This window comes from Thalassophryne amazonica, chromosome 9 (genome assembly GCF_902500255.1).
Source record: "Thalassophryne amazonica chromosome 9, fThaAma1.1, whole genome shotgun sequence".
NCBI classification, from domain to species: Eukaryota; Metazoa; Chordata; class Actinopteri; order Batrachoidiformes; family Batrachoididae; genus Thalassophryne; species Thalassophryne amazonica.
Window position 1 is genome coordinate 65477675 of NC_047111.1, and position 26337 is coordinate 65504011.

Consider the following 26337-nt stretch of genomic DNA (forward strand, 5'->3'; position numbering starts at 1 on the left):
GCACTTAATTGACAAAGTTATGTGGAAAAAGTTACCTTAACTTTATTAATTAAATTGTACATTTAAAGTGCATACATGATGCTCTATGATACAGTCTTGAGTGCACTCACAAAAAAGCCGGAGTGCGCATGCGTGTTGCACCACTCGCAGACAGGGGGCGTCAACATGGCGCAGCACCGCACTGACCGCAAGCTGCCGTGAGCGAGCGAGAGAGAGACGCCGCCAGAAAGAGAGAGTGTGGGCTCAGCTTCTGATAAACCTCCAGATTTCATCTTTCGTCTCCCCTCACCTATGGTTCCCCACACGTTTTCAGGGGGACACGGTGACCCGTCTGGATTTTTAAAGCGGTATTTTCAGTGCGGGGGATGGTTTTCGGACGGCAGCGGAGGCGCGAGCTCATAGAGCAGGTGTGAGAGACAGCGGCGACCGCTCCTCTCCTCTCCTCTCCTCTCCTCTCCTCTTCCCTCCTCCCTCCTTCCTTCCAAGGGGAAATGTCGAGCGAGAAGCCGGCTTCAGCAACGCCGGGTTCCGCTTCGCTCACGGACACAGACCGAGACTCTCAGCCGCCGCCGCCGCCGACGGGCTCCGCCGTGCAGCCGCAGGTCGCCGCGGGCGCTGGCTCCGGACCCGCCGTGGAAAGGATGGTGTCCTCCGCCGGTTCTATGGTCCTCCCGGCCGGTGTGATCAACCCCGCCGTCCCGATCAGGAATATCCAGATGAAATTCGCTGTGCTAGTGGGCCTGATCCAGGTCGGGGAGGTTAGCAACAGGGACATCGTGGAGACGGTTTTGAATCTGGTGAGTGGTGGAAAAACACACAGGAAAAAAAAAAGAGGTAGCAGCCATAGCAGAATCACTGCGTCCTATGTTTTATTTACGATGCTTCACTCCTCTGGCTGCGTGGCTTTCAGAGGATGATGTCATTTGTTTGTTCAGAGGATGCTTTTTTCCCTTCCTTCGTTTTCTGCAGATGACTGAGAACACATCAGATTTGTGTGAAGCATGTGACCCTGTCAGTGCACTGAAAATGAACCGGTCCACCTCGCCGAATCCATCTCCAGTCATGTTGCATTCTTCTGACCTCATTATGCAGCCTCACGTTGTTACAAACGGCACGTGTTCCCATATATATATATATATAAAGCATAGTCGAGCAGGTATGCGCCTCCGCGTCGAGCTGTGCAAATGACTCCAGTGCGGACAAAAGGCCCTTTAGCATTGTGCTATGCATCCACAAATATGTGCGCATGAGAGCGGCTGCAAATATGCACCAGGCCCATTGTTGCTGAAGGCCCGGTGCGCAAAGCAGTTATGTATGTATGGCTGTGGAAAGTGTGCCAGTTTTATTTGTGGATCTGATAAGAAGTGTCACCTTTCTTCCTTCCCTCCTCCGTCGGAGGATGTGTGCGATGCTGGGGCCTCCAGAAATCGCAGGATTTATTTCAGATGGGGAGCTTGACATGAGTGCGTTATGAAGCTGATGGGCAAAATGCACAGCAGACTGCATAATATGTGTTGTTTCCTTCCACCACATTGCATATCTGTCACAAAGAGAACATCTGGTCATTATTGCTGTTATTTATTTTTTCCCCCCCCAAAGTAAATGCAGACTACTGTGCTTTAATTTGACTGCATGTTTTTTTTGGAGGTGACTGTTAGTGTTGGCTTATTTATCATCAAGATGCAGGGAGCAATGGCTCCTAATCACTTATTGGTTAGGGCACAGTGCCCTTTCTGGATCATTCAAACCTTGCTGTCTTCTCTTTCCAACCCCCTCAAGCTGATCACCATCAGTCCTTCCACCTCCCCCTTTCATTCTGGAGGAGTGATGCTGCCTGCATACAGTGGCCTGGCTGGCCAGCGCCATGCATTTAAAAGCAGGTGGAGAGGAGGAGGAGAGGGGGTTGAAGAAGGGTGGGGGAGGACGAGATGGTGGGATGCTGCAGTGACTGTGTGCTTAGAAATCACCAGCTGATGCAGTGGGTGAAATCTGGATTAGTGAAAGCTCACTGGAACGTTCAACTGAAATGAGCTCCTTTTTTTAAAAAAACAAAACAAAAAACAAACAAACCTACTTTTAGGCCCACCCGTTTCTTTGTGGATGTCAGTCTGATTCATTAATGCACAAAAGTCTGATGGTCTTAAAAATGAAAGCAGGATGTGTTGACTGAATCCTGAATTGAACAATAAGTTGTGGTTGCGAGGCTGTGCCAATAGCTAAGCCTGTTAGGGAATTCTGTTGCTCAGCTCCTTAATTAAAAGAGTTGAAACAAAGAGGTGTGTAGTCAGGAAACCTCAGCGGTCATGCTGCTGGTACAATGAGTCCGCTGTGACCCAAAAGTGGATCCATTATTCCAGTCAATGTGGGAGACCACAGCCGCCACGTTCTCTGTCCACCCTGGCTGTATTGATCAGACCCCACTGCGGCTTGGGTGAACAGATGGCTTGTCTGCGGGATCAGATATGCTTCCCTGCACTATATGGCACAGTGTCAGCTTTTGGCTCATGATAAACTGTGGAATATTTTTGAAAGGAAGAGAGCAAAAGGTTAGAGAAGACAAGGAAACAACCTGTACTGAGGCTGATACAGTGACACAATGGAGTGCATCAGTGCTGCCACAGCGGGTTTTATTGTAAAAATAAAGTAAAAGAGAACACTTTAAATACACAGACACTGTGCTCAGTCAGGCTTGTGTAACTGTGGGAGGGAGTGTGTTGGTGATTAGGGGCTCTGCTATTATCATCATCATCAACAAGGCATCACAGTTGTCAAGGCAACACTGATCCTTGACTGCCTGCCTCCAGACGCTCAACCACCTGGTGTTGCTTTCCACTTCCGGACTGATGTCATAATAGAATTCTTCAGTGTTTCTCTCTTTCTCCTGCGTTCTCTAGGTTTCCTTTTCTGTACTAATGTTATGGCCTGAAGATCTCTGTGCAGCATCAACAAGCTGAAACAAATGGAGTGACTTGAAAAACTTTGTGCCCGCTTGCGTTTATACAATTTAATGTATGTCCTAGAATTAAAAAAAAAAAGGAAAAAATTCAAGCTTCTCTATATTAAAATTTCCTTTATGCTTGCAGTGAAAGTAAATCTTTACAACACAATGTAAATTAAATCAAAATATCAGACAAACAATGGCTTGGATATGTGCCCCCTTTAGTGTGACTAAACCATCACTTTTATGGCCAGTCAGAATAGACATGTAAACATTTTCAATTCAATGAATATTGTTTTTGAATTAATAATTATTAAGCAATAAAAACAGCATGGTACTCTGGTAAATTTGTCTGGAATAATAAGTTCTCAGAAAAAGTTTAACTGCAAGTAGTCTAGAAGATAACATGACAAAGGTTGTCTGGGTGGTAGAAGTTGTTTTTTCATGTCTTTGATATGAGAGACTGGGGGTATTGCAACTTTTTTCTTTTGCACAACCAATCAAAGCTTCATGGTGGCATAGAACAGAGAATGGATTTTTTTTTTAACACAAGAAAACAGATCAAATCTAGATTCAAGTCTCCCATGTTCCCTGTGGGAAATTGCAGCTGAAATCTCATGTATATATCTTTTTCATTTTTTTTTTAATAAGTTGTTCTTTGTTCAAGTCCTTTATGAAGCTCTGTAACTGGCGATTCAACAGGCAAAAGTTGCACTATAGTGCAGCAGATAACTGAAACAATCCTTCACTTGGTGGTACAAGCATCAGATTTGGCATGAATGTTCTTCATAAATCAGTGTTTGATAAAAAAAGTGCTGGCCACTTGAAAATCCAATATGGCAGCCAGGTAGGGGTCAGTGAAGAATTACATGAGTCAAAATTTTAAAATGCTCCAATCATATTGAAAGCTATACCACATTGTGTCTGATCACAAAGATTCCAAAAAGGTATCGTTTGAACTATCTATGACTGAATGTTATGAGGTAAAACAGCAAGAATGGTGACAAAAGGTCAGTTTCAGTTTATACAGGAGTCAAAAGTTAAAGTTGCACCAATTTTGGTAAAAGGTGGTGCAAATTATTGGTTGAACTAAAAGGATTAATAAATGGAATAGTTTGGACTGTGTTGAATGCTTTGGTTTGCAAAGTAAATGTCAGTGTCGACATACATTAGATTCTATGGCATGTAACATGTTACATGCCATAGAATGGAGTAACGTGACAACTGAGCATGACACATGGTGCAGATGCAAACTATTCCAATTTATTTTCATTTATATTTTCAATTTATTTTCGTTTATATAGCGCCAAATCACAACAGAGTTGCCTCAAGGCGCTTCACACAAGTAAGGTTTAACCTTACTAACCCCCAGAGCAGCAGTGGTAAGGAAAGATTCCTTTTTAAAACCCTGTTAACTGTGTACAATGGGGTTCAATTCTTGGTGTGTGCATGTGCATGCTTGAGGCTACCTGTCTGTTTCCTCGGACAATACGTTTGATCTGTTTTGTCTCAGTCCACCCAGCTTCAAATGGGCAACAGCTTTGACTGGGGAGTAGCTTGCAATAGACTAGTGTCCCTTCCAGGGGGAATCATTGACTCTCATCAGTTTCACTCAAGAAACCTGAGATAACCTCCGTCCTCATTGTCTGGAAAAGTTTTACTCTAAAAATCAACTTCTTTTAAAAGATTCATGGCCACCATGAGCAGCTGTACAGTTTGTACAAAAAATACAAAAAGTTTGTGACCACATACATTTTATATAATTGAGATACAATCATGAGCAGACTTATTTCAAAGATCCAAAAATGAACCTTAGGATCACAAATAAGGAATTTGATGAAAGATTTGCAGGCATCAGATGGAAATGTGACATTAGGGCAGTTCTATGGCAATGGAATTACAATGACTACGTTTACATTACGCCAATAACCCTTTCATAACTGGAATATTAGCAATAACCTGGTTGCGCATGGCCATGTAAACACCCTAAAAACCCGAATATGCTCATATTCTGGTTTTTAAAAACCCAAATATGACCCCTGGGTTACTCCTTTTCTAACCCGAATATCAGGTCATATAAACACGCATCGGAATATCCCCATAGAAAGGAACATTATTTTGTGTTCTGCGCATGTCTTATCCTCAAGGAATCTTGGTCTTTTGAGTACGGCAACTATTTGTATGCGGCGCACGCAACCCACCGGACACCACAGAAGCAGAGGTAAACAAGCATGGGGAAATCCAGACGCGGCAGCACAGCACCACACTTTTGGAGCGAGGAGGAAACAGACATGAATATAAAGTCTTTTATTGATGGTAGAAAGTACCGAGATAGCGACATTTACAAGAAGGTGGCCGAAAAGTTACGTGAAGCACGATTTGCACGAACGCCAGACCAAATCAAGCACCGGTGGAAGACGTGCGTCGCTGTTTAGATGGGGATATTCCAAATGATACCAATGACCATGTATACAGGAGTAACTCTGTCTGCTTAAGCATGTAAACGGGTTATTTCTAATGATTCAGAAACTGGAATATTGACCTTATCCCGAATATTAACGGTATGTAAACGTAGCCAATGACAGCAATACCAGGGCATGCTTTGGCTTACTGTTAAAAATTTGCTCTGATTGTAATTCTATTCCTGTAAAATGACGCATCATCCATCTTTGAGAGAACTCTCACCACAGCGTAAAAGGCATTAAACAAAAAAAAAAAAGGTTGGTCTTTGTCCTGGTGATCAACTGTAAACATGTCTGTAGCATTTTTCATGTAAATTATGGAATAACCCTGTTGTGTCTGATGATGCATTGGATGATCATACTGGGATACACGGGCGAAAATAGGCTTTACCGGCGATGCGTTGTAGTGGAGCTGGTAAAAAGCGTTTTTACACGTTGCAGATAAAACTGATATTTTCGACCGTATATAACAGAATGAACGTCCGACACATCAACAGACACAAGGGGGTTATTCCCATTGTAATCCAATTCCACTGTTTGCACGGTTTATTTTTCTGTAGGTAATTCGGTCGGCGAGGGTAGGCTTACCGTGAAGCAGTGAGCTGTCTCTCCAACAGCGGTCAGGACGTGGAGTAATCCATCAAATGTGAAAATCCATCAAACATGAAACTGTAATTCTGTATCAGAATCCACATCAATATTTTTGTACAGTAGCTTAAATTCACCCATTTCGGCAACGGCACGCAACTTTCTCTCACTCTGAGCTAACAGCACTAAAAACCAGCAGAGCGTGCTGGCGGTGTTCTCACAAATTGTGTGTCTCAAAAGTTTTGTGTCCGGACGATACTGCACATGCACAGTTGTGCGTGCATGCGCTGTTGTACTTGGAAGACGAGAATGACATTCAATAGTAATCTCATCTCGTCAGAACAGCGGTCAAGGCGTGGAGTAATACATGTTTGGCCACTGGTTTTGTTCTGTTCCACAGATATTGTACGCCTGATTATGTCACATGACTAACCAATCAGATTCATGGGAAAAATGTAATTGGATTAGAATTTTGGATTAATGGCTTTCTCCTTGGTCAACAGCCTTTCAGGCCACGATGATGTGCTCTCTCTCCCAGGCAGATTATGTCACATTTCTGTCTGATGCATCTGAGTCCTTTATCAGTGCTTTAGCTATGATCCTGAGGTTTTGTTGGACCTTTAGAATTAAAATGTATTTCTTGGTTGTTGATTTATAACTCCTGGTATAAATGTATCTACAATCCAGAAAATAAAAGTAAGTCCCTTCAGCTGCTCCCCCATTGTTTCACTCAGGGTCACCAGGCAAATCCGAGGTAGATCTGCATGTTGATTTGGCACAGGTTTTACGTTGGATATCCCTTCCTGACGCAATTCCACATTATGTGGAGAATACCCTCGAACCGGGAACCTGAGGTTCAACAAACTCTGAGTCTATCTCTGAAGTCTGATTTACCTTTTAAATGAGTTTTCAGTTCCAGAACAGTTTGTGACTTAGTTGAATCAACTAAGTAGGTTCACTATGAGTTAAGTTAACCTACTATGAGTAGGTTCACTATGAGTTAAGCTCATGCACAAAAGGCAGTGTTCATGAAGAACCGATATGTGATTGACTTGATTAACCTTCCTTTCTCCAACAGAAAGCTGAGAGTTTCCTCTTTTTAGGGTCAACAAACTGAGGTTTCACGAAACCCACTTTGTGAAACAGGCTTCTGTTTTCTTCCATCTATTCAAAGACTCAGTCAATTTGTCGTATGTAAACCTTTGACTCACTGAAAATCTCACACTGTGAGTAAAAGATGAAATAAATGTATCTTCTAACTAATTAATTTTAAATGTCTGTTTGTGGACATTCTAATAGACTAAACATATTTTTTGGTGGTAATATGAAAATTGTGGAGACTGAGAAAACAGAGTTTGACATTTTTAACCAAGGTGTGTGTAAACGCATGTCCTCAGCTGAATATATTGATGTCAGTCTTACAGGGGGCATCAGTTATGTTTCCTGCTGCACAGCCAGATCTTTGTGTTGGATAGTTGAGGATGATCAGTTTCTACATCAGATGTTAGCTTTTTGATTTGACACGTTGCATTGGATATCAGAGTGAGTAAATCAAGGGAGGAAGAAAATTTGTTGACAGAAGAAAGGCATTATTTCACTCACTGTCTGCTGCCAACTTCCAGTGTTAGTTCTCCTGTTTGAAGAAGGAAGAGGCACTGTATATTAAATGCAAATGCAGGCAGTATGGTCCGACCCGCTGTCTAAGTGCAGCAGCAGCTGTGCTTATTTATAGACGGCTCGAACTAGTTCTTTGTGATCAAACTGCATACTTGTCTGGGATACAAAGAGATTGTTCTTGTTCTCTGTACCTGCTCTTTTTCTGTCTCTGCCATGCTGCAGGAGCTTGATCAGATGGCAGCATGGCAGAACAGTGATTAGGACACCTGATGCACAGCAGGGCGGTCTAGGGTTCGACTCCATCATTGCCCACAACCTTTCTCTGTGGGGTTTGTATGTTCTCCCCGTGTCTGCGTGCGCTTCCTCCTACCACCAAAACATGCAGATTAGGTTCATGCATCTTTCTTGGGCCTTGCCCAGGGTAGTGTCTCTCGACCTGGAGTTGGAGACCTGTGGCTGGCCACTGGTTGGACTGTGTCTAAAATATAATTAGGATGAATTGAATGCAGAGGACAAATTTGGCTGTATAATAGAGCTTCAGTGTTTAATCAAGTAATAAATTAATTGACAGCTATTTTCATAAGTGATTAACTGTTTTGAGTATGTTTTTTTGCGTGGGGGGGTGTCCCAAATGAATTGATTTCAGGTTCTTCACTGTGAAAATATTTGTGGTTTCATTACTACTTTCTTTACTGCTCTCTCTAAAAAAAACAAAACAAAAATCATCTCTTTGGTTTCACACAGATCTGGCAACTTGTTTCTGACGGATTGTTTATTGCTGTGACGCCACTCTGAACTTCACACAGTTGTATACGCTTCTTTTATTTCTGTTTAGCACTCTTCTGGGTATTAATTGTATCTACTCTGAACGTTATTTAACAACAGTCCTGTTGTGAATTGCTAGCGGTTAGCTTTCGCTAGCGGTTAGCATTTGCTGGCGGGAAGCATTCGCTAGCGGTTAGCTTTCGCTACCTAGGTCGACCCATCCCCTCTCCGTTGTTACTTTTTATAGCTGTTTCTTTTCTACCCGTTTAATACTTCTGTTCGTTTTTCAGTTGAACTGCTGTGAATTTTAAGTAATTATTTTACTCCTGTGTAAAATCTTAGGAGCGGCTAGCATTTTCGCTAGCGGTTAGCAATTTCGGACCCCCGTCATCATTTTTTCATTTCATTTTTTTTACACTCCTGTTAGTTAATTAACTGTTTAGTGTATTTTATAGCTTCTGCTTTTTTTACCTGTTTAATACTTCTGTTAGTTTTTCAGTGTAACTGCTGTGAATTTTAATAAATTTATTTGCGTCTGTGTGAGAATTAGGAGTGGTTAGCTTATCCATTATTGGTTAGCTCGTGTTTGCTTGGCTACATTCTTGAATGTCTTAGTGCACAAAGTACACTACTAATTCTACTTTACACCCTCCGTAAATCCTGCGTGATGTTGGAAGATAGGGTGGCTCTCTTAAGAGAGCCGTGTCCGTAAGTTAGAGCAGCTTCTTAGCGCAGTGGAGTTAGATGTTACGGGCACTCCACATGAGGTTAGTGTTGGGCCGGCTAGTGAGCCCATTAGCATCAGTTTAGAAACGCCGGCTGTGGAGGATGGCTTTCGGACTGTGGCTAGGCGGAGGAAGCCCCGTAGGACTTGGTGCCCGGTTGTGGCACCCCGGTCACACTTGCCAGTGCGAACTGTGAATCGGTTCTCCCCCTTGGATTTGCCAGATGTGAATTCTCTGAGCCCACAAGTGACTTCCACTCCTGTCTCCAGGCCGAAACACCGGACTTTAGTGATAGGGGATTCTATCACCTGTAAAGTCAGGTTACAGATGCCGGCTGACGTTAAATGCATTCCTGGTGCCAGAGCTCCCGACATTGCATCTCATCTTAGGGTGCTGACGCTGCAGAAGGGAAGACAGACGAAGGAACATGACATGAGGTATAGTCACATAGTTATTCACGTTGGCACCAATGATATCAGGATGAAGCACTCAGAGGTCACAAAAATGGACATAGAGAGGACTTGTGACCTTGCCAGAAAGATGTGTCAGCATCGATTAATAGTCTCTGGTCCCCTCCCCTCCCGAGGTACTGATGAGGCGTTTAGCAGGCTGACATCGTTAAATAGGTGCCTGGCGCAGTTTTGTCGACAGCAAGGCTTTAGCTTTATTGATAACTGGCCATCGTTCTGGGGCCGCCATGGCCTGCTGATGCCGGACGGCCTCCACCCTACTGGGGAAGGCACCACCATCTTGTCTGCGAACATAGAGAGAGCTCTAGAGAGAGGGTAACATTAGGAATCTACAGCAGGCCACGGAGCAGGTGATTAGAGACCCTGCAAGGCTTATGACAAATGTGGGTGTGGAATCCATTAGCTTAGCGGGGAATTTAGTGCAGAAAATCCACTATGGTGATAGTGCAATTTATTTGCCAGGGAGGGAATTTCAACAAGTTGAGACTGTGGCCTGCTTCCGTAGTCATGTCCATAAAAATCATAGAAGGATATGCTTTCCAAACTTAATACCCATTACTATATTGGATGATGTTGAAATTGAGGATGGCCCAGTGGTTGTTCCAGCAATAGCAAAGATGTCATGTCTGCTACCTACAACATGCGTGGAATGTCTTAAACCTAAACCTACTTCTAGGCATCTTATATATGCTACTCTGGAACCACCCCTAAACCCAAACAGTTCAACTGTCAACCCCACTGAGGTCCATAGACTGGGTCTCATTAACATAAGATCACTGTCCTCAAAATCATTGTTGATCAGTGATCTAATTATTGATCATCACTTAGATATGATTGGGCTATGTGAAACCTGGCTTAAACCTACAGCTGTCCTCCCCTTAAATGAGGCCTGCCCACCAGCATATACATTTAAATCAAATCAAATCAATTTTATTTATATAGCGCCAAATCACAACAAATGGTTGCCCCAAGGCGCTTTATATTGTAAGGTAAAAGCCATACAATAATTACAGAAAAACCCCAACGGTCAAAACGACCCCCTATGAGCAAGCACTTGGCGACAGTGGGAAGGAAAAACTCCATTTTAACAGGAAGAAACCTCCAGCAGAACCAGGCTCAGGGAGGGGCAGTCTTCTGCTGGGACTGGATGGGGCTGAGGGGAGAGAATCAGGAAAAAGACATGTTGTGGAAGAGAGCAGAGATCAATCACTAATGATTAAATGCAGAGTGGTGCATACAGAGCAAAAAGAGAAAGAAACACTCAGTGCATCATGGAAACCCCCCAGCAGTCTAAGTCTATAGCAGCATAACTAAGGGATGGTTCAGGGTCACCTGATCCAGCCCTAACTATAAGCTTTAGCAAAAAGGAAAGTTTTAAGCCTAATCTTAAAAGTAGAGAGATTTAAGGTCTATATATTTAAGGGTAGGATTGTCTAAATATAGTGATAAGGCAGAATAAGTTAGCTGAGAGATTCCTTCCCCTTTAGTAAGCAGAACTCTGCCTTTCAGACTTAGATCCCTTTGGAGCCACTGGTTGAAACGCTTCTTTGTTTTATCAATTATGGGAGCAAAATTTACAGCATATCTCTCCTTATAATTTTTACAAATAATAATGCCCAAATATGTTACTCTTTCTTTTACAGGGATGTCGCAAATTGAGTCTAAATCACAATTCTTTATTGGGAGGAGTTCACATTTTTTATATTGAGATTAAGACCTGAGACCTCAGAGAAAGTTGTATAAAATGTAATGCATATGAGATTTGGGTGTTGTCCTTTAAAAAAGTGTAGTGTCATCAGCTAATTGACTAATTAAAATTTCTTTACCAAAAACAGATATACCTTTTAATTGCTTAGTGGATATATACTAGCAAGTATTTGCATGGCTAAAAGGAATAAATAGGGAGAAACTGGACAGCCCTGACGGATTACTTTATTCAGGTTGAATCTGGGAGAGGTGCCCGTTTTTAATTTAACTGTACAGTTGTTATTTTTATAGAACATTTTAATAGCATCACAGAAGAGATGGCCAAAACCAAATTTAGAAAGAGAGCTAAATATAAAATCGTGATGAACAGAATCGAACGCTTTATAAAAATCCAGAAATAGGATATAACTATCATCTGGCAATAAGTGGGAATAATCTAAATATCTAAAACAAGACAGATGTTATTAGAGATGTGTCAATTTTTACATAAAACCGGATGTGTTTCTCCTATTACAGTGTTTAACACAGATTTTAGTCTCTTGGCAAAGATAGATGCCAGGATTTTATAATCATTATGACTGCAGTGTTGGTCAGGAGTATGATATAATGTTCAAGTGACGTAAGCATAATAAATATGACTGTAACTCTTGCGATTATAAAAGTGGTTTACCAATCACCATAGCTACAAATGGTGCTTGAAAATTAATGTATAAATATTAGGGGTGGGCAAACATAAACAAATCTTAATCGCATTAACTCAATGACTTTCTGTGATTAATAATGATTAATCGCATGGTATATGTGAAACCCAAAAATGAATTCAAAAGCCGCTTAAAAGCACAGTTTTATTTGAAAATGTAAATGAATATTGCATAAATTTCAAAATGTAAATTTCAACTGAAACACACTAATGAAATCAAATATACTACTGGCAGGTCATTTGTTATCCTGTTTCATATCAAAATAACAATATTCATGTCCATGACTAAATGTACTAAAACAAATACGTCACAACTGTACACATACCACAATTTGATATGTGTACAATTGTCATGTATTTGTTTTAGTATATTTAGATTTGGTTGTGATTTGGCACTTTATAAGCTGATTAAATTGAATTGAAATTGAACATTTTATTGAGTCTTAAAGTAAATAAATATGAATTTGGTCACTGGACCCTTAAACTTTGTACATAATGAACTCTACTTGGTGAATCTCTGGACATAAATAGGAATAAACAAAATCTGTAGTTTTTGTCAAAAGCATTTCCTTTCAGACATTATTGGCATGAATGTGTTTCCATATATCTGAGCTGAGCTCTTACAGCTGCTGTGCTTCACTTCAGGATGTAATTTGAAAAGAAAATACAGCACGTTTCATTTTGGGAGAAAAAAAAAAAACGTTTTAGTTGATTGTAGTTTCTTGTCTGTATTACCCCATAGTAGTACCCCATAACTCTGGGTGAGGTCCTAATACTCCTGTGATATCACTGTGGAGGGCTCTCTGTTGGGACTGTTTACACAGAGACTGCTATCTGCTGCTTTGGACTTGAACTAAGAGTCTTTTTCAAGACTTTTTTACTTTTTTACTTTTTAATTTTTTTTTTTTACTTTTTGCTGTGCTCCAACGCCTAAGGAAGACCTCTAACGGTCGAAACATCGCGACGGAGCACTTTTATCAGCTAACTTTCATTAGCGTTGGCAGGCTAACTAGCTTGCTAACGCTTTCGTTTTTATTTATTTATTTATTTATTTTTTTTATTTTATTTTAGCACCGTTGTCGTGCGTTGCCTGTGCTGCTTCATGGCCTGTTTGGTGCCTTGATTGGGGCACTCCTTCTGCTGAATCACCTCTGGATTATTTGCACATTATTCACTTTGTGTGTTTTTGGGAATCCGCTAGCGTAGCGTAGCTACTAGCTCTTAGCCGATTTAGCATGGCGGCTTCTCCTGTCTCTCCTGCACTTTTCTGCTCTGGGTGTGAAATGTTTAGTTATTCCTCGGCCTCCTTTAGCAGTAACGGTACTTGTAATAAGTGCAGCTTATTCGTAGCTTTGGAGGCCAGGCTGGGCGAAGTGGAGGCTCGGCTCCGCACCGTGGAAAATTCTACAGCTAGCCAGGCCCCTGTAGTCGGTGCGGACCAAGGTAGCTTAGCCGCCGTTAGTTCCCCCCTGGCAGATCCCGTGCAGTCGGGAAAGCAGGCTGACTGGGTGACTGTGAGGAGGAAGCGTAGCCCTAAACAGAAGCCCCGTGTACACCGTCAACCCGTTCACATCTCTAACCATTTTTCCCCACTCGACGACACACCCGCCGAGGATCAAACTCTGGTTATTGGCGACTCTGTTTTGAGAAATGTGAAGTTAGCGACACCAGCAACCATTGTCAATTGTCTTCCGGGGGCCAGAGCAGGCGACATCGAAGGACATTTGAAATTGCTGGCTAAGGCTAAGCGTAAATTTGGTAAGATTGTAATTCACGTCGGCAGTAATGACACTCGGTTACGCCAATCGGAGGTCACTAAAATTAACATTAAATCGGTGTGCAACTTTGCAAAAACAATGTCGGACTCTGTTGTTTTCTCTGGGCCCCTCCCCAATCAGACCGGGAGTGACATGTTTAGCCGCATGTTCTCCTTGAATTGCTGGCTGTCTGAGTGGTGTCCAAAAAATGAGGTGGGCTTCATTGATAATTGGCAAAGCTTCTGGGGAAAACCTGGTCTTGTTAGGAGAGACGGCATCCATCCCACTTTAGAGGGAGCAGCTCTCATTTCTAGAAATCTGGCCAATTTTTTTGGATCCTCCAAACTGTGACTGTCTAGCGTTGGGACCAGGAGGCAGAGCTGTGGTCTTATACACCTCTCTGCAGCTTCTCTCCCCCTGCCATCCCCTTATTACCCCATCCCCGTAGAGACGGTGCCTGCTCCCAGACCACCAATAACTAGCAAAAATCTATTTAAGCATAAAAATTCAAAAAGAAAAAATAATATAGCACCTTCAATTGCACCACAGACTAAAACAGTTAAATGTGGTCTATTAAACATTAGGTCTCTTTCTTCTAAGTCCCTGTTGGTAAATGATATAATAATTGATCAACGTATTGATTTATTCTGCCTAACAGAAACTTGGTTACAGCAGGATGAATATGTTAGTTTAAATGAGTCAACACCCCCGAGTCACACTAACTGTCAGAATGCTCGTAGCACGGGCCGGGGCGGAGGATTAGCAGCAATCTTCCATTCCAGCTTATTAATTAATCAAAAACCTAGACAGAGCTTTAATTCATTTGAAAGCTTGTCTCTTAGTCTTGTCCATCCAAATTGGAAGTCCCAAAAACCAGTTTTATTTGTTATTATCTATCGTCCACCTGGTCGTTACTGTGAGTTTCTCTGTGAATTTTCAGACCTTTTATCTGACTTAGTGCTTAGCTCAGATAAGATAATTATAGTGGGCGATTTTAACATCCACACAGATGCTGAGAATGACAGCCTCAACACTGCATTTAATCTATTATTAGACTCTATCGGCTTTGCTCAAAAGTAAATGAGTCCACCCACCACTTTAATCATATTTTAGATCTTGTTCTGACTTATGGTATGGAAATAGAAGACTTAACAGTATTCCCTGAAAACTCCCTTCTGTCTGATCATTTTTTAATAACATTTACATTTACCCTGATGGACTACCCTGCAGTGGGGAATAAGTTTCATTACACTAGAAGTCTTTCAGAAAGCGCTGTAACTAGGTTTAAGGATATGATTCCTTCTTTATGTTCTCTAATGTCATATACCAACACAGAGCAGAGTAGCTACCTAAACTCTGTAAGGGAGCTAGAGTATCTCGTCAATAGTTTTACATCCTCATTGAAGACAACTTTGGATGCTGTAGCTCCTCTGAAAAAGAGAGCTTTAAATCAGAAGTGTCTGACTCCGTGGTATAACTCACAAACTCGTAGCTTAAAGCAGATAACCCGTAAGTTGGAGAGGAAATGGCGTCTCACTAATTTAGAAGATCTTCACTTAGCCTGGAAAAAGAGTTTGTTGCTCTATAAGAAAGCCCTCCGTGAAGCTAGGACATCTTTCTACTCATCACTAATTGAAGAAAATAAGAACAACCCCAGGTTTCTTTTCAGCACTGTAGCCAGGCTGACAAAGAGTCAGAGCTCTATTGAGCTGAGTATTCCATTAACTTTAACTAGTGATGACTTCATGACTTTCTTTGCTAACAAAATTTTGACTATTAGAGAAAAAATTACTCATAACCATCCCAAAGATGTATCGTTATCTTTGGCTGCTTTCAGTGATGCCGGTATTTGGTTAGACTCTTTCTCTCCGATTGTTCTGTCTGAGTTATTTTCATTAGTTACTTCATCCAAACCATCAATATGCTTATTAGACCCCATTCCTGCCAGGCTGCTCAAGGAAGTCCTACCATTATTTAATGCTTCAATCTTAAATATGATCAATCTATCTTTGTTAGTTGGTTATGTACCACAGGCCTTTAAGGTGGCAGTAATTAAACCATTACTTAAAAAGCCATCACTTGACCCAGCTATCTTAGCTAATTATAGGCCAATCTCCAACCTTCCTTTTCTCTCAAAGATTCTTGAGAGGGTAGTTGTAAAACAGCTAACTGATCACCTGCAGAGGAATGGTCTATTTGAAGAGTTTCAGTCAGGTTTTAGAATTCATCATAGTACAGAAACAGCATTAGTGAAGGTTACAAATGATCTTCTTATGGCTTCGGACAGTGGACTTATCTCTGTGCTTGTTCTGTTGGACCTCAGTGCTGCTTTTGATACTGTTGACCATAAAATTTTATTACAGAGATTAGAGCATGTCATAGGTATTAAAGGCACTGCGCTGCGGTGGTTTGAATCATATTTGTCTAATAGATTACAGTTTGTTCATGTAAATGGGGAATCTTCTTCACAGACTAAAGTTAATTATGGAGTTCCACAAGGTTCTGTGCTAGGACCAATTTTATTCACTTTATACATGCTTCCCTTGGGCAGTATTATTAGACGGTATTGCTTAAATTTTCATTGTTACGCAGATGATACCCAGCTTTATCTATCCATGAAGCCAGAGGATACTCACCAATTAGCTAAACTGCAGGATTGTCTTACAGACATAAAGACATGGATGACCTCTAATTTCCTGCTTTTAAACTCAGATAAAACTGAAGTTATTGTACTTGGCCCCACAAATCTTAGAAGCATGGTGTCTAACCAGATTGTTACTCTGGATGGCATTTCCCTGATCTCTAGTAATACTGTGAGAAATCTTGGAGTTATTTTTGATCAGGATATGTCATTCAAAGCGCATATTAAACAAATATGTAGGACTGCCTTTTTGCATTTACGCAATATCTCTAAAATCAGAAAGGTCTTGTCTCAGAGTGATGCTGAAAAACTAATTCATGCATTTATTTCCTCTAGGCTGGACTATTGTAATTCATTATTATCAGGTTGTCCTAAAAGTTCCCTAAAAAGCCTTCAGTTGGTTCAGAATGCTGCAGCTAGAGTACTGACGGGGACTAGCAGGAGAGAGCATATCTCACCCATGTTGGCCTCTCTTCATTGGCTTCCTGTTAATTCTAGAATAGAATTTAAAATTCTTCTTCTTACTTATAAGGTTTTGAATAATCAGGTCCGATCTTATCTTAGGGACCTCGTAGTACCATATTACCCCATTAGAGCGCTTCGCTCTCAGACTGCGGGCTTACTTGTAGTTCCTAGGGTTTGTAAGAGTAGAATGGGAGGCAGAGCCTTCAGCTTTCAGGCTCCTCTCCTGTGGAACCAGCTCCCAATTCAGATCAGGGAGACAGATACCCTCTCTACTTTTAAGATTAGGCTTAAAACTTTCCTTTTCGCTAAGGCTTATAGTTAGGGCTGGATCGGGTGACCCTGGACCATCCCTTGGTTATGTTGCTTTAGACGTAGACTGTGGGGGGGTTCCCATGATGCACTGTTTCTTTCTTTTTTTGCTCCGTGTGCATCACTCTGCATTTAATCATTAGTGATCGATCTCTGCCCCCCTTCTTGGCATGTCTTTCTCCTGGTTCTTTCCCTCAGCCCCAACCAGTCTCAGCAGAAGACTGCCCCTCCCTGAGCCTGGTTCTGCTGGAGGTTTCTTCCTGTTAAAAGGGAGTTTTTCCTTCCCACTGTAGCCAAGTGCTTGCTCATAGGGGGTCGTTTTGACCGTTGGGGTTTTTCATGGTTATTGTATGGCCTTGCCTTGCAATATGGAGCGCCTTGGGGCAACTGTTTGTTGTGATTTGGCGCTATATAAGAAAAAAGTTGATTGATTGATTGATATTACATTTGGAAAGAGGTGTCATTTTATTTAAAGCGGCGATTCATTTTAAAATTATTAATTCCGACCGGACACTGTCTCAGCCGCGCAGCGTTTCGAGCTGTGTGAACGGAACGGTGGACGATTCTCGTTTCTTGACAGCAACAAGACAAGAGTCCCAGTTAGTGACTTTAATCCACACAAAAGTGCCTGACGATATTTTAATGGCTTTGCGAGGGGTTAAGAAGCGGCTTGTCGTTTCTGAAGAGCAGTGAATCAAAGAACCAACGAGCTACTGGATCGAAGCATTGCTTCAATGGTTCATGGTTTCAAAGTGGAGCCGCGCTGCAGAAATAGTTTATTACAGACCAAACCCTGAATATCCGACTTTATTTGTACATCCGTATGACTCTGAAACTCGGAAAAATCCGTATAATTTACGGACTATAGGTTGACATGAAAACCACCGAAAAGCTGTGTTCACCGCGGGGACACGTTCGGCTATTCGAGATCATTCAAGATTTTTTTTTTTTTACCGATGACGAACGATGCGTAAAAAAAAATTTGACCGATGCAGCTGCATCGGTCCAAACTGGTCTGGATCCGGGCCTGATCCTGTAGAACTTTGTACCGAAAATGTCCATTCAAAAGTTCGGCGTCTTTCTGCATTTTGTTTTGTTGTGCATTGCATAGCCTGTACTTTTCTCGATCCTCGTGTCATTTTCTGTGTGAACTCAGCTATCAGCAGGAAGCAGCAGCATAAGCTCGTCCCCGACTGACGCTTTCACAATAAAAGGCAACGCGCAACAGTCATAAAAGGCTAAAAAAAACAAAAAAAAAAACAAAAAAAAACAAAAACACTGTTGTGTGTTGGGGGGTTTGGCTGGACATTTTGGTGTTGTTTTCTTTTCTTTGCTCTCCAGAGGGTATGCAAACTGTTTTTTGTTGTTTTTTGCACTTGTGGAGGATGTTCACATGCAGGCCTAATGACTTGCAGCACCTGTGGATGATGCTCACGTGCAAACTTAAAGACTTTCAGCTGAAGCAGATAATGAGATGGTGTTCTGCATTTAAGCCATGAGTGATTCGAGCAGAATTGCTGGAAACTCGACCTTGTGACGTTCGTTTGTGAGACGCTGAAGACCGTGCCAGGGTTTGACACATCGTGCCTGTGAAGGAGGACGGGTGAGGGACACATGCTGTCAGCACACATCAGAGGTGATGATTGTCTGAATAAGTGTTAACAGTAATTTGGTATTTTGTTACGCAGTATATTTGAACATTGATGAGAATTGTGCAGCTCGCTTCTCACTGCCGTGGCGTACGGAATGATGATCCTCCACCTGTTGTGAGAAGCTGCTCATTTACATAAAGCTTAAATTCAGACCTGAATGTGTTGCTGATAGTGTGTGCCTTTGAAGGATATTTGTTGTAGCTGTTGACTTACCTCACCTTTTCCATCCTTCACAGAGTCAGTTTGTCGTATCCACCTGGGGGGTGTTCGGCGGTGAGTCTGGGTCCAGAAGCGTCGGGCTTCGATCCATTTGGGCGCTGGAGAGCGCGCCGTCCTTCACCTCGCCAGACAACTGCACATTTATGTTGTACACAAATTATTGCACAGAAGGGAAATAAATTTGTTTTGTTTTTGGAACCGCTTTCTGGTTGTTTAGCGCTAGGTTCAGTAAGACGCTGGTCCGCTCCTCAACTTGCGTCTGCACATAACAAACGCAGCGTTAAGGGGAGGAACAAAATTGTTGGCGATAATGACCTCAATAATTAACGCAACGTTAACGCGTTAACGTTGCCCAGCCCTAATAAATATACAAATATCATTTTATTCATTAATATGTATATGTCGCGGACATGAATGAGCGAAGCTCTTCAGCATCTCACCATGTCATTTAGGTCTAGGGATGGGTATTGATAACATTTTATCTATTGATGCCATTATCGATTCCGCTTATCAAAACGATTCCTTATCGATTCCCTTATCAATATCTCTTGTGAATTTTCTGTGTACTAAAGTAGGCTTTACAGGTTTTCTATATCAACAACATTTTATTGAGTCTTAAAGTGAATAAATATGAAATTGGTCACTGGATCATTGATCTCTGGACATAAATAAAATCTGTACATGGTGGATCCTTGCTCTCGGGACATAAATAGAAATAAACAAAATCTGTAGTTTTTGTCAAAAGCATTTCCTTTCAGACATTATGGCATGAATGTCACTCCATACCTCTGAGCTGAACTCAGCCGGCTGTGCTGCAAGTCATCATCAATGTAATTCATAATGAACACAGGAAGTCTCATTTTGGGAGGAAAAAAACATTTTAGTTGATTGTAGTTTATTGTATGTATTACAACGTTTGGAAAGGTGGAATTCAGTCACGTCCTTCATGATGCAAAGGAAGGCGGGGTGTTGCTCTTGTTTATAAATCTAGGTTTAGCTTATTAGCTGTAGGGGGTTACAAATATCACTCGTTTGAGCATCTGATTCTCCGCTTTGCTCAGGATATTACACATTGCCAAGGTCAGAAGAATGAAAATCAGTTGTATTACTTTGTCACTGTATATAGGCCTCCTGCCCATATTCTGAATTCTTAGATGAATTTGGTGCGTTCATCTCTAACATGTCAACTAGTGTAGATAACATTCTGATCACTGGTGACTTTAACATTCATATAAGTAAGCCTTCTGATCCCCTCTGCAAATCATTTATGGAAATTGTGGCTGCATTAGGATTTCAGCAATGCATTCAGTATTCGACGCACATTAGTGGAAATACCCTGGATCTGCTTCTCGCACATGGTATTGCTGTCACGAATGTTGACATCATGCCTCTTACATCAGTGGTGTCTGATCACTCACTTATTAAGTTTACAGTTTCGCTGCCGTGTTTAGTGGAACAACAACCTTATATATCATTACAGCGATGCATCAACTCCTCAACTAAGACTGAACTCGAAGCTAGACTGCCTGATGTCTTAGCTTCACATTTGACAAATACCCAGTCAGTAGACAGACTTGTGGATAGTTTAAACTCAGTGCTCAAAACTACACTCGACATGATTGCACCACCTGTGTTAAAACCGCGCTCCCCCAAATCACAGTCACCTTGGTTCAGTGATTATCTGCGTGACCTCAAGCATAAAGCAAGGGGTCTAGAATGGAAATGGCGTTGTTCAAAATTAGAAGTATTTCACCTTGTGTGGCGTGATGCTATCTTAGACTATAAGCATGCATTATTGGCTACAAAGCGGACTTACTACTCTGATTTGATCATGAAAAACAAGCATAACTCAAAATTGTTGTTTGACACAGTGGCAACACTTTTGCATGGACAACCACCTGTAGTTCGCTCTCCTTTTACAGCACAAGATTTCCTGGCTTACTTTGGGAAGAAAATAGAAAACATCAGGTTAAACATATCCCGGCGTGCCTTAATCCAACCACTAAACCCTGCTATTGATGTGGGCGCCACTGCTGAGGTATTACCTAGATTTACAGAATTTGACAGTATCTCATTCTGCATACTGACAAAACTTGTAATGTCAACAAAAAGCAAACCTGTTTATTTGATCCTATAGCAATAAAACTGTTTAAGGACCTGAGGCCCACTCTTGGGCTGACTGTGTTGGAAATTATTAATCTTTCTTTAACTTCTGGATCTGTTCCTAAATGTTTCAAATCTGCAGTGTTTAAACCATTACTTAAGAAACCTAATCTTGACCTTAGTGTATTCACAAACTATCAGCCGATATCAAATCTATCATTTTTCTCTAAAATTCTGGAAAAAGTGGTGTCACGGCAGCTCGTAGACTATCTTACTGAAAATAATCTCTTTGAGCCACTGCAGTCTGCTTTTAGAAAATATCATTCCATAGAGATGGCTCTCACTAAAGTGGTGAATGATCTTCTGCTTACAATGGATTCGGACACCACTACGGTTCTGTTGCTGTTAGATCTCAGTGCTGCATTTGATACAGTGGATCATCATATTCTACTTGATAGGCTGGAAAATCATTTTGGGATTACTGGGAGTGCCCTTGCATGGCTGACGTCATACTTGACCAGTCGTTCTCACTGTGGTTTGTACAGTAACACTACCTCTAACCTTAGTGACATGAAATTTGGGGTTCCACAGGGGTCTGTCTTAGGCCCCCTGCTTTTCTCCTTTTATATAGCACCCCTTGGGCACATATTGCGGCGTTTTGGGATTACCTTTCACTGCTATGCAGATGATATTCAGTTATATATGCTGATAACTGCTGGTAATCTCGTTCACATAAAATCCTTAGAAGATTGCCTTGCAGCAGTGAGAAGTTGGATGTCTAGAAACTTCCTACTTTTAAACTCTGATAAGACTGAAATGATGGTTCTTGGTCCAGTGAGACATCGGCATCAATTTGACCAATTAACGCCCAGCCTCGGCTCGTGTGTCATACATCACACTGACAAAGTGAAGAACCTTGGGGTAATTTTTGATCCTTCGTTGTCCTTTGGCCTCCACATTAGAAATATTACTAGGACTGCTTTCTTCCACCTGCGAAATATAGCGAAGATTCGTCCCATCCTGTCTATGGGTGATGCTGAGACCCTGATCCATGCATTTATCTCTTCTAGATTGGACTACTGCAATGTTCTATTTTCTGGTTTACCGCAGTCTAGCATTAGGGGTCTCCAATTGGTTCAAAATGCTGCAGCCAGACTTTTGACACGAAGTAGAAAGTTCGACCACATTACACCCATTTTAGCATCCCTTCAGTGGCTTCCTGTCCCAGTGAGATCAGATTTTAAGGTTCTGCTACTAACCTATAAAATTATTTATGGGTCAGATTCTGTGGAGACTTTCAAGTCCAGACTTAAGACGCACTTATTTTCCCTTTCATATGGCTAGCATACTGGTACAGTTTTGTTTTACGCTTTTTACTCTTTTAATTTATTTATTAGTAATTGAAGCGGGCCGCGGCCTCAACTTTACCTAAATTGTGTGTCTTTTAGTGAAGTTTAGGGCTAGTGGCCGGCGATCACCTTTGTATTTCTCTGTTTTTCTTGTTGTTTAATGCTGGCAAATTATACAGTATTTTTTTTGTCTTTCTGATGCCTGATTCTGTTTTTTTCCCTCTGTTTAAGGTGCAGCTCCATCCAGAGATGGGAGTTGTATTCGTGTTGGCGATCCTCCTGTCCTGTGCACCAATAGCATTTCTTGTATATTCGTCCATGAATTGTTCTGTGAATTGTTCTGTAATTTATGTTTGTAGCATGGCCCAAGCAGAGTGTCACCCCTTTGAGTCTGGTCTGCTTGAGGTTTCTTCCTCAGAGGGAGTTTTTCCTTACCACTGTTGCTATGGGGTTGGTAAGGTTAGACCTTACCTGTGTGAAGCACTTTGAGGCAACTCTGTTGTGATTTGGCGCTATGTAAATGAAAATAAATTGAAACTGAAATTAGAAAATTTCATGGTAGGGGTATAACAATACAAAAAAATCACGGTTTGATACATACCTCGGTTTTGAGGTCACAGTTCGGTTCATTTTCGGTCCAGTATGGGAACAAAATGCAAAATCTAAGTTTGCTTGTTGTTTACGTCTCATTTACCACAAGCTCCATGCAATCCTGGCTGCACATGTGATGAAATCTCAAAGTTATAAAATTACTCAGTTCTCCGTGTGGAGCAGGGACACCGTGTGCGCGTGCTGGATGACGTGTGCGTCAATATTTCCGTGTAACACTTCAGGGGGAAAAAAACTTTTACGGTACGTATTAAAAGTTAAAAAAAAATTTCTGTCTAACTTCTTTCTGTGTAAATATGTCATGTTACAACGTGGAGACCCGCAGCTTATAGACAAGTGCAGCTTATTTATGTATAATTTCTTTTTTCTTTTTAAAATTGGTAGGTGTGGCTAATATTCAGGTGCTCTCTATAGTCCAGAAATTACAGTAAACATGCAACACGAACTCACCTGTGCACAGCCCTGTACTGAACCGAATGTCCCGCGCCGAAACAGTTCAATACAAATACATGTATAGTTACACCCTTATTTCATGGACAAAACAAGATATTTGAAGACCTTTGCCAAACACTGATTGGCAGTTTTACCATTTTCTTACGTTTTATGCAACAAACAAGTCATTGATTAATTGACACATTAATCAAACATGGAAATGTTACTTGCAGCCCTGTTATTTATAAAGTAATAAATAAAAAGGCTGTTTTTGTAAATGTAGGGTCTTCTGCCAAAGTTGATCCTCACCTAAACCCCTTCAGTGGTCCCACTGAGCAAACACCTTGGTATTACTGTCTGTGCACACCACAGTCATAGGGCCCACAACTAGTAGTGTCGATGTCAAAACAACACATATGAACTTGTATCTTCACAGGGACACCCATTAGATGTAGAAAGACATATTTGCACTGAGTTCATGACTGTTTTGAAGGACATAACATCAAATACTGGAAAAAAAATGTAATTGAATAAAATAAGGTCATCTTTCTCTGCTGTCCCATTGGATCCACGATGAATGCTTCACAAATCGTCTGAAGAAAAATGTCACCGTATTTCAAAACACCTACCAAGAAGGTTGTGTTTTCACAGATTTTTTTTTTTTCTCTCCCATCAATGGATCTCTTGCACTCTGCCTTTTAGCCAGATTATTCAGAAAGCTATCACAAGAAAACTTTGAGTGATCAGTGTTATCCAGAGGAGAAAGGAATTAAAATTGGCTTTTGATCGGGATTCAGATTTTTTTTTTTAAACAAAGCAGACTGAGAAAACATAATTCTCTTGATGAATTTCTTTGAACCAAATACACTGGGCTTGGTAACACCTGTCAGTCATATGTATTGCAGGGTTGTTGTTGTTTTTGTGTGTTTGTTTTTTTTCTTGTCCAACCTGAATAGTGTAACAGGATCACTGTACCCTGTGTTAAACTGCAGATGTTGCCTTGAATGAATGTGATCCATAATGCTTTCCGCAGGACATGCTAACAGGACCTTTGAGAGGAATGTTAAATTCCTGCCATTCAGCACCATGCTTGTTTAATCAAAAAACTAGATAAAGACGCTAAGTGTAAGTTAATAAGTCACCCTATGAATAGCTGACAACCATTTTATCTTGACAGTGTTTGTTGCAGTTGATTGCCAGAAGGATGAGGCACCACCATCTTTTCATCTTGTGTACTGTAACTTGTAATTTAAAAACTGTTTCTGCACTCTGGCAAAACAGTTTCCTTCGGGATAAATAAAGTTGATCCTTAGAATGTTGGTGTGAGATTTTAAATTCAAGTCCAAGCTTTTGACCAGAGAATGTGCAGAATGTGAGCAATACCTTCTGTTGGACCATTCCCAATATTCCATTTTTGTAGGGGGGAGGGGGGATCCTTCTAAACCAATAATGATGTAATCCCAATTCGGATCATGAGGATTGTTCAGCTTTGATTTTTTTTTTTCTTTAATATTTATTTCATTCATTTAAAAGAAAAACAGAAAAGCAAAAAACAAAAGCACCACAATACCAGAATGAAAAGGAGCAGAAAGAAGAACAAGTCTTATGATTTCTGCCCCTTTTAACAATACAATCTTTCAATATACAGCATCATAGTCAACATTATTTAACAGATTGCATTTCTTTAACTTGTCACCTACCACTGACCCATTTCATAATTATGACCATTAATTAATAGATTACATCACTGACAGGTTACATTTAAACTTAAGACACTCCAAACATTATTAAGTTTACTTTTTTTTTTTGACTTTCTTGCAGCCCACTGACTTACTTCATAGTTTCATACTTACTTAATACATCTAATTTAATATGTTTTTTAAATAATTTAAGCGACCTTAATTCTTTAATTTCTTTATTAAGATTGTTCCATAATTTGACACCATTTACTGCAATACTCCTTTCCTTTACTTTGGTTCTAAATCTTGGTATTTTAAAGACTTCTATTCCTTTCAATTTATAACTACTTACTCTTTTTTCAAACATATTTTGAATGTTTGTTGGTAAAGTATTTTTATTAACTTGGTACATCGTTTGTAATATTTTCAAATCGACTAAATCATGAAATTTAAGTACCCTATACTTAATAAACAATGGATTAGATGGATCTCTAAAACCACTGTTACTAATCACTTTTAAAGCTCTTTTCTGCAAAATAAATAAAGGTTGTATATGTTGATCCCCAGATTTCTACACAGTAAGTTAAATATGGGACAATCAATGAATTGTACAATGTTAATAAACCATAACTATTTAATTAATATTTTACTTTATGCAAAACAGCAATGGCTTTCGCTATTTTTCCTTTTATGTAATTTATGTGTGACTTCCATGTAAGATCTTCATCAATCATGACTCCTAAAAATTTCATTTCTTTTACCCTTTGCTCTATCATTAAACAATATGAAATTTGTCTTATTAATATTTAGTGACAATTTGTTTATATCAAACCAATGTTTAACTTTTTCCAACTCTGTATTTATCACTTGTGCTACTTCCTGTATATCTGATCCAGAGTAAAACAGCGTTGTATCATCAGCAAATAAAATGCTGCCAAACACATTGGATACATTCACAAAATCATTGATATACAAAATAAACAGTTTGGGTCCAAGTACCGATCCTTGTGGTACTCCATAAATAATGTTACACAATTCTGATTTGGTATTATTTATCTGAACAAACTGTTTTCTATTTTCTAAGTAGCTTTTTACCCACTGATGTGCAACACCTCTTATTCCATATTGTTGTAACTTGTGGAGCAATCTT

The 26337-nt window shown here is 40.6% G+C and overlaps 1 protein-coding gene across 16 annotated transcripts in view; it reads left to right on the plus strand.

Moving 5' to 3' along the window:
• Nucleotides 1-206: 206 nt before the first annotated feature.
• nbeaa (neurobeachin a) overlaps nt 207-26337 on the plus strand; it is a 361602-nt gene continuing 335471 nt past the window's right edge. For 10 of the 16 annotated variants that reach the window (XM_034178243.1, XM_034178242.1, XM_034178244.1 and 7 more), the window contains exon 1: nt 492-797. In XM_034178243.1, coding sequence (XP_034034134.1) covers nt 492-797 — 306 coding nt within the window. Of the gene's footprint in view, nt 798-26337 lie in introns of all 16 variants that reach the window. The other 6 variants (XM_034178240.1, XM_034178256.1, XM_034178258.1 and 3 more) reach the window with 2 other exon arrangements.